Here is a 9,153-nt window from a genome sequence, read left to right as displayed (position 1 = left end):
CCCCTCCAACTCTTCCCCGACCCGAACCCTCTGGAACCTCGCGGGTGGGGTCCCTTTAATTAGCAAGGCTGTTGGCGGAGCGGGGCGCGATAAGTCATCTTGGGGTCGCCCCTCCGGAGACAGTATTTGAACCACTCTGCGTCACTGCTGGACGGGTGCGACCGGGGCGGGGACCGGCCCGCGGTACGCGTTGTAACAACTGTTAACATTATATACTTGCTGTACATATCTCTTTGTAAAATTTTAAATTCATTTAAATATTTTTACGCTCGCAATGAATGATGGTGTAACTTGGATCATACAAACTCGCCACACTCTCGCACAAGGTCTGCACTGATAACCCAAGTGTTCAACTGCTCAACACTTGTTAGTGTGCAACCGCAAGTTCAATACTTGCAAGTGTTCAATTCAGTAGTAGTACACTTGCAAGTGTCCAACTCGGTATTTGTGCAACACCACCGTTGACCACTTCCCTCACAGTAAACACCCGATCTAGAGAAGTGTACAACAGGAGAGTTAAACACTTACAAGAGCACAACACTTGAATGTATTGAACTTGCGGTTGCACACTTATAAGTGTTGAGCAGTTGAACACTTGGTTTATCAGTGTGGGGTATGAGAGACCGCCTACTAGCAAAATACTCACACGGGTTCCATTATACCTTTATAATACTTTATTATACTGCTCCATAATATATGACAGTAAGCATAATACCTCCTACATAATACTTCATAATATCAAATCAAATAATATGCCTTGAAACATGCGATAATACCGCAGTCGTAGACGGCTAAGGTGAGTTGGCGACCCCTCGGTATGAGAACACTTAGCCGAGCCTACTTCACGGCGGGCCTGAACACTCCTGCAGTCGCTCTGATAATGTCGTTACTAATGGCCGTTACATTATTGCGCCGACTTTCTCCGCGGAAGGAGCGCGCCGCCAGCCCGCCTCCTTTTAATTACCAATAGTCTCATTTCCGAGTGGCGGTGCATCCACCCTAGGCGGCTGGTGACACTTTAGAGGGCCGGACTGGGAGGGTATGGGCCCCAGCTGCCACGTCACACGTCAAGGGGGCCGGTACATGGTTCAGCTGAACACTCCGTCCCACGCACACTAATAAAAGTTTACAATGCATTTTACCGTAAGTCACAGTGAAGTGCAGCACTGTAGCTTACAGCGCCTTTCACTGCAAGCTGCACTAAAGTGCACAGACTTGTGTTTCCAGAGTACCTGTTGTTGTGCTGCGCAGGGATCGTGTGTGTCGGTCACTCTGGCTGGGCGTGGAAAGGTCACGAGGCGAGCATTGTCACGATGATGCACCTCTGTGCGCCGCCCATGCTCCTCCGCACCGGCGCTCAGTGATGCAGCTGTTCATCCGAACCGATCCGAACTGCCGACTATCCAACGTGGAAGGGGGCAATTTAGCATAGTTTGAAGTTAAATGTCTTGTGCAAATCCACACGGTAAAAACGAGGGCTCATTTTTTTTGAGGGAAAACTTTGAGGAACTCCCATGTTTGAAAAAGAGTTCTCCGAATGAGAAAAAAATCCCACATTTTTTGAGATTTCCTCGAAATCTGAGGAGTTTTTGTCAAACCAGAGGAGTTCCTCAATGTTTTCCCCTTTCCCTCAAAAAAAGAGACATTGTTTTCACCGTGCAAAGAGGGGAGGATAATCTATTTCTAATCTGAAGGCGAAATGGAGCGAATAAGTCACGAAATAGACCCGAAATAGTCGGTGAAATAGTCGCGAAATACCACCAAAAGACCGCGAAATACCCCCGAAATACTGCGAAATACCCTGAAATTATCCGAACTAGGCGAGAAATAGCCGAAATGGCAGGAGAAATAACCGGAATGGCAGGAGAAATACCACGAAATAGCCCGTACGCTACGAACCCAAGTGATTTCTCCCTCGAAACTATTATAGACATGTACACTGACTCAGTTGTGTACATGCCATGCTCATACTTGGCGGTTTTTACCACTTTTACTGTACGCTCTGCGCGGGCCAGAGGAAACATGTATACTGCAATATAGTTTCGGGCGGCTTTGTAATTGTTCCAATTCTACCACGTCGAGTTGTTTAGTTCAATCGTTGATATTAGTTAGCTATTCCCACTCAGCCCTTTACTGACTTTATTCGAAGTGGGCGACAAACTTACTGTACAGCAATGATTTATTGTAACACCCTTAAAAATAATTCGTATTACCATTTGTGAGTATTGCTGCTGTTCAAAGGTTTTTCGATCTATATAAATTGTCAGTAACGGGCTTAGAGTGCGTCTTCGCACGCTTTTTTCGAACGGTGTCCTCCGCGCTAGTCAGTCTTCCAATGCGTCGCTCGCGCTTATTTCGGTTGGGCCCTCTGATTGACTCATCCCGTAACACAAGCTGCTGTTGTTTGCACGCAGGATTGACTGGTCGGCGTATTGAGCTTCCGGTGACAATGATTGCGTACGACGCTAGATGAAAAAGTAAATTTAGAAAGCTATAAATTACATAGAGCTCGGAGTAGGACTCCCATAACGTGTGTTACCAATAGGATTAAAGATCTAAGTTAGTTGCCATTGAAAACAAATTTTTATCCTTTAACTTAATGCGTCACATCATCGGTGATTTATTTAAAGTAGCCACTATTTAACTTACAAATCGAAAATCCGTAACACTTTAGAGGTGTTTATGAAGCGCTGTCAGCATTAATAGTGGGCGGGGAGCAGTGCACTGGACCTGCATGCACCGGCGCCCCGTTCCAACTGTTTATTCGGCTTTCAGTTTGACGCCATTCATATCATGACGAGGTGCTTGGCTTACATTAACGTCAGGCATCATGGGGCAGTGACTAAGGGGTATTCACCGCTCACTAGTTATTATGTCTGATTATTTATTTATAATAGACATGGCGTCCCAGCCAATGCAGCGAATCGTTCAGGTGAGCGTGAATGACATACTTAATTCTTTTTTTTTGTTTTATTGACAGGTGCGCCAGAACTTCCTCCCAGACCCCAACAGTTTGCAATGAGTGGGCATATGCAAGTACACCTGCGCACACAAACCAGCGAAAAGCCCTTTAAGTGTTCTGTGTGCAACCATAAATTTTCAACGGGTGGGGGTCTGAAGGTTCACCTGCGCACACACACCGGCGAAAGGCCCTTTGAGTGTTGTTTGTGCATGAAGAGGTTCTCAAAAAGTGGGGATCTTAGAGTTCACCTGCGCACACACACCGGCGAAAAACCCTTTGAGTGTTCTGTGTGCAGCCAGAACTTTGCTGCCAGTTCGCAACTGAGACGACATCTACGTATTCACATTGACAAATAGAAGCACTCTGCGTGTGAAATCTTTTTCGACTGTTTGGGTACTGTGCATTACTTATTCCGCGACCACAACACCAATAAACCAGGCTTTTTCTTTGCACCTTGTTTCTGTTTTCTTAATTGTATCGGAATCAAAATATAATGATTAAAGGGGTTGGACCGACTTTTGTTTTATTTCACTAATCGATAGAGTATCTTATCCTTACCCACTACCACGAGCCGTTTTGCCTTATTGCGACGCTTAGTTTAGGCGTCAAAAGTAAACACCTCGAACAGTGAAATAACCTTGACGTCATTTGATATTGTAGATAACGATGAAATTAGGTTAGGCGTGACGAAGGGGAACAGAGTGAGATTATAACTAATTCTCACAGTGTTAAACTGCGCGACTTCCTAGGCAGCCGTGTAAACTAGTTGAAAGCTAACATCTTGTTCTATTATATTTTTAGAGTGATGCCTGATGTTAGTTTCTGAGGGCCGGTCTTGGACGCAACACGTCAACTCGTTCTCATCCCCTGGACGGTGTCCCCGCGGGTAGCCGCTCGCGCCCGCCCCACCCTTCAGCCGGGGGTGGTGGTGGGGGCGCCGCCTCCGCCGCGCGCCGCCCGCGGCCCGCCCGCGGCCCCAGTCAGTCAGTAGACGCGGTCGGGTCTGGTCCAGGTCGCCGCGCGCTGCGCTGCCGTCGCTCGCGAGGTCGCCCGTGCGCCGCGTGTTCGAGAACGCGATGCGCCGCGCCGCGTAGAGTGTGTGTGATACTACAAGAGTTACTGTGAGCCCCAGCGATCATGCAGCACCCGCAGGTGTCGTGGCTGCTGCCGTGGGGCGTGCCCGTGCACAGCGTGCACCACATGCACCACCACCACCCCGCCCTGCAGGGCCTGCAGCAGGGCCTCCAGCAAGGCCTGCAGCAGGGCCTCCAGCAGGGCATACAGCAGGGCCTGCAGCAGGGCCTGCACCACCTCGGCGCCGTGGGCGTCGGCCCCGTCGGCCACACGGTCGGGCACGCGGTGGGCGGCCACCCCGGCGTGCACGGCCCGGTGCACGGCATGGCGCTGGGCATGGCGCCCGCGCCGCTGGCCGCCCTCCGGTCCTTCGTGGCCACCCAGCAGCAGCACCAGCAGCAGCAACAGCACCAACAGCAGCACCAGCAGCAGGCGCCGGCGAACAACGGGCGGGGCGTCCCGCGCATGAAGGTAAGCGCTCGCACAAGACAAGCAGACTGTCAACATCAGGCGTAGGCCGGGAGCTTTAGGGGAGGGAAGAGCGAGAAACTCGGCTGTAAAAACGCTGGCTGGTCCTTCCGTTTCACTGTCAAAGCGTAGTAGTGAATCGCAGCCCTTGCGGCGGCCCCGCATTGCGCCCCCCGGCGCTCCGGCCCCCCGGCGCGCCCCGTACCCCACTCGACCCCCGGCCCGGCCCGGTGCGGCGCTCAGCTGATCCCCATCGACCGGCTCGTGCTGTGCTGCGCTAGACGCTCCGACACCTTGGGAGGCGTGGCGGGGCGTGCGGCGTGCGTGTGCTCTGGTGGGGCACCGTCTCCAGCACACGGTGCTCCAGCCGCAGCCTGCTGCTCGGCGGTGTGGTGCGGTGGCCGGTGGCGGGCTCGTTTACCTTGCTGGACCGGTGTCCGGCTGTTATCAGAAAGGGGTCCTGTTGGAAGCGGTGGTTACGGCCTTACTTATTCACTTCCGAATCTCTTCGCACGCAATCCTTGTCAGCGCGGCTGGTTCGCGGATGGACCATAGACTCTGGTGCTGGTGCGGCCAGTGCCGGGGGGTGGAGCTCAGTGACAGACGCGGTTGTCATTTTGTTCCGCCATTCATTTGTATTTCATTCTTTGAATCTGTTCTGTCCGTCCGGCATAGTGACGCCCATATCCCCCATATCCCCACCTCTGTCACTCTTGGGGGCTGTGTGGCCACCCTGCCTGCCGGTGGACAAAAAAGAGCGCGCGAACGTGGCCGGCCGAAAAAGTTTGGGAACGCGTCCAGCTTGTCGTCTCACTGTCTCACTCGCTCTGACCCCCGAGGAGGGCGGTCGTGCGGAGGGACCCAATAACTCACGATGCATTGTGCGCCAGCGTTTAGAGAATTCGTCCGTCAAATGTCGGTGACGTATGAATCAGGCAGGCTATATGGGCGGAACGGCGGTCAGTTCGAGAATAGCGCTGGATGGACCGTTTCTCTGTGTGTGACATGGTGGGGTATTACCTGAAAGCGAGGGGTCGTCAACTCTCCTTGGCCGTGTACGGAGGAATATTGAATATTACAAGTAATGTTGGTAATATTGAGCTAATTTTCAAGCTGTGACGTCATAATACTAGAAAAATGTGTAATATCGAGGTAATATTACCAGTAATATGGCTAATATTGGTGTAATATTTGAGGTAATATCAGTCCGTGTACGAAGGAATATCGAAGTTGACGACCCCTCGCCTGAAAGTATGCCTCATACCGTTGATTGTTACGATTCTCAGCCGCGCTTACGGGTCTGTCAGTAAAACGCTACCGTTTTTGCCAGCATACAGTGGAAATACTAGGGTTCAATATCGTGGTGGGGCTCCTCGTGGGGCTACAATCGATTTCAATGGCCGTCTTGATCACCTTTCGGGACTCCATAATATCCCCCCCCCCCCCCTTACGAAGCCACCACGTGGTTTGGCCAGCTCTTTCCGTTCGTCCACATGACTTCCCTTGCAAATGCTGCCGCTGCTGATGCTCGAACCCCTTTGCCACCCCAGGCCACAGCCTTTAACCGCTTCTAAACCGTTATGAATTGTGAAATGTACGTGGGAGGGCAGCATAGGCTAATGGGTTGGGTAGGGATGGGCAGCGCGCGACGGAAAAATGAGGGTGAGGCTTCTAACTTTACCACTTTGATCACAACAATACAGCGACGGGGTGGTTTAGGGGGGCCGGAATAAACAGCCGAGGGGTGGTGGAGGTGAGGCCCCCTCCACCCCCACCGCCGCCCCGTGGGCGCTCCAGGAGAGCTCGTATTTCACGCGAAAAGTACTTTTATTTCTGCCCGGTTCCATTAATTAGGTGAACCGGAGGCAGCACTTCTGCTGCACATCCCCAGTGAAAGCAAATGGTTAAAGGGGAAAAGGGAGGGGGGGGGGGGTAGCGTGGACACGGGGGGCGAACACATCAGATCCATACCAAGTGTCGTGTAGCCATCTTGCCATCGCTGTCTGCGCTTTGCACCTCGCGTCACCGTCACTAACACGTTAGGTTAGAAATATCCGCTGGTCGTCAGTTTTCAGAACTTTGCACTGCTTGGCGTTGAGCGTAGTTTTCGTGTCTTGTGAAAGATCTGATACTTGAGCAACATTGAAAAATAATGCACGGAGCTCAAAGCGCCTCGTGAGCCTTGTCCCCCTCGACCCGTATCGTTTGAAAGAGTCGCACCCGCCCCCCGCCCCTCCGCACCCCGCCTTTTTATTCGGCCTGCTGCCGACTGCTTCGGTGCTTCGCGACGTGGAAGCGAGGACGGCGAATTTTCGCGCCTTTTTATCCTCCCCCCCCCCTCCCTCCTCCCTGTAATATTTCCTGGCGAGCCGAAAACGTACGCATGCCATCCACATCCCCCCCTCCCCCCCGCTCTTCCCCTGTCGCTGCTCCTCCCTTGGCCTTCTCTCTCCGCCCTCTCACCTCCCCTATTCCGCTGTTCCGCTCTTTATCTCACAGTAAACCCCCCCCCCCCATTTCCTTTTCCCTGCGTTCGAACGTGCGTACGGTTTTTCCTACGGACTGGTGGATGGGTAGCTGGTGTGAGGTCCCTAATGCGCTGCATACCCTCTTCTCTATCGAAACGCTAAACGTGGTGTCGTTCTCCGCAATGTGTGTTTTTTTTTTACATCATTTCGCCATCCCTCTCTTTTCCTAGGTTTTCTGTTTGTCCTTCCAAAATGTTTCCAGAAGGCGGCAAGACGCCTAGCCGCCGGCGGCGCTCTTTCTTCCTTTTTCTTCTTTTTTTTTTTAAACTCCATACGCACTGTTTTTCCCGCCTGGATTCTCCTCCGCGTGCCGGTGACACCCCGGCGTGTGGGTCGAGCGCGGAGCAGAGCCGGGAAAAAAAGGAATCCCGAGACTCGCGACGCGCGCGGGAAAGTTTGGAATCCTATAAAGTTTGAATACGCGCGCCGCGCCGGTGTGTCTCAGTCGCACCGCCACCACCGGAGGAGACGGAGCAATCCTCCTGCCACTGAGTATGCGTACGCAAGTTTCTTCTCTATTTCATTATTCTCCGTTCGTAAGAAAGTGAAATAAAAACAAACCTGGAAATCGTTGAATGCTGTATTCTTTTCTTTCTTTGAGCCGGGCACACGTTGTTGGCCGCGCGTTGCAGAAGCTGTCAGCGTCTCTACTTTTATCTTTGGGCCAAAGTTTATGTCGGAGGCAGCTGGAGGTGTAGCAGCGGGCGCGGTTTGTGTCCGCGCGCACCTGCAGGGTCGGCTTGGTGCGCCGGCCTCCCCCGCCCCCACGCCCCACCCCTATCGACTGACCATCTCTGCCGAAAGCACCATCAGTTTGCCTTCGGCCCCTACGGCAAGACATCCTGGGCATATAGATATACCCCTCCCCCACCCCCCGTCCCTTTCCTTCCTGGCGGGAGAGTATAGAGGGGAGGGAGGGGGGCCTGAGGGGGAAGATAACTACTCTCGCTAGGTCGTGAATGCCAACTGTTTGGGCGTGAAGTGTGACAAACGTGCAAACGGAGGCGCGCGCGGCGCCCTTGTGGGCCCCCCTTATACAGTTGTGCTACTAGCAGTACTCTAACAGTGCGAGGCTGGAGGAGCACTGAGGGAACCCCGCTCGAGCTCCGCCCCTCACACGCCTCCTCTCCCTCCCTCCCCCTCCCACCCTGCCCCCCTCCCTCTCTCCCTCCCTCTAATTCCTTTCTTCTTTTCCTCCCCCTCACCCCCTCTCTGCTCCACCGCCCCTCCCCTCTCTCACTCCTCTTTCTCCTCAATACCCCTAAACCTTAACCGGGTACAACGCTTCGAAGCGCTAAAACTTCTAATTTGGGGTTGAATTAGAGACGCGGGCATGCTTCCAGAATATTTGATCTCTTTCGCCCCCGTGCTTTTTTGTGGGAGAGCAATGGAGTCGTTTTGTAGAGCGCTGCCCGGGTGACGCGAAAGTGAACGCGAATGTGTCGCGCGGCGTGTTGACGTTCGGATAGCCATTGTGGTCGTGTGGACGGGACGTCCTGCGGCGCTGCCTGGCGCTGCCCAGTTGTTTTCGGCGCCCACAAAGGGCCGGCCTGACACGTCTGTCTGTTTGCTCACCTTTCACTACTGAACGTGACGTCGCGGGACATCATGATGGAATCCCATGGTTTTATACAGAATGCAAAACGCGCTGGCTGCCGCCGTTGGGCTTTGCGGCTACAGGTTGGCCACCGACCGCGGCGTTTGGCTGTCAGGTTTGGTGCTCTGCCGTTTCATTCAGCCGCTATGTTGTGTTTGGTTCGAAATAACCAACGCAGCCTCGGAATACTCTCTCCGGCGACTGCTATACTTGCCAACAATGTGCTCCGTTAGTTAGGTGGGGAATTAACGTCCATTCAAATAGAGCCAAGCCGGCAAAGTTTGCGCAGTGTATACTTATTGAGCCCCCCCTCTTCCTTTGCTCCACCCTCCTGTTCACCCCCGCCCATCTCCCGCTCTCTGCTCGATGCTCGATACTGTGTGCTCGATATGCCGCTGGCACGCCTGGCGTCACGCCCGCCTCCGACCAGATTCCTTCGCAAAAAACGCCCCTCCGCCACTCGTTTTATGTCGTTCTTGCGTTGCCTTTCGGAGGGAGACGCAGGGGGGAAAAGGGTGGGTGGG

General features: G+C 53.3%; 1 protein-coding gene across 1 annotated transcript in view; it reads left to right on the top strand.

Moving 5' to 3' along the window:
- The first annotated feature begins 3,940 nt into the window (after window positions 1–3,940).
- The window catches only part of LOC127750881 (la-related protein Larp4B-like), a 173,513-nt gene continuing 168,300 nt past the window's right edge, over window positions 3,941–9,153 (top strand). Inside the window, exon 1 of the mRNA XM_052273529.1 lies at window positions 3,941–4,507. Within this exon, the coding sequence (XP_052129489.1) occupies window positions 4,100–4,507 (408 nt within the window). The 5' untranslated portion in view covers window positions 3,941–4,099. The remainder of the gene's footprint in view (window positions 4,508–9,153) is intronic.

This window comes from Frankliniella occidentalis, unplaced genomic scaffold (genome assembly GCF_000697945.3).
Source record: "Frankliniella occidentalis isolate FOCC.00 unplaced genomic scaffold, Focc_3.1 Scaffold279, whole genome shotgun sequence".
In the NCBI taxonomy this organism is placed as follows: Eukaryota; Metazoa; Arthropoda; class Insecta; order Thysanoptera; family Thripidae; genus Frankliniella; species Frankliniella occidentalis.
Note: the sequence above shows the minus strand (reverse complement) of the source record. Positions and strands in the feature narration are given on the sequence as shown.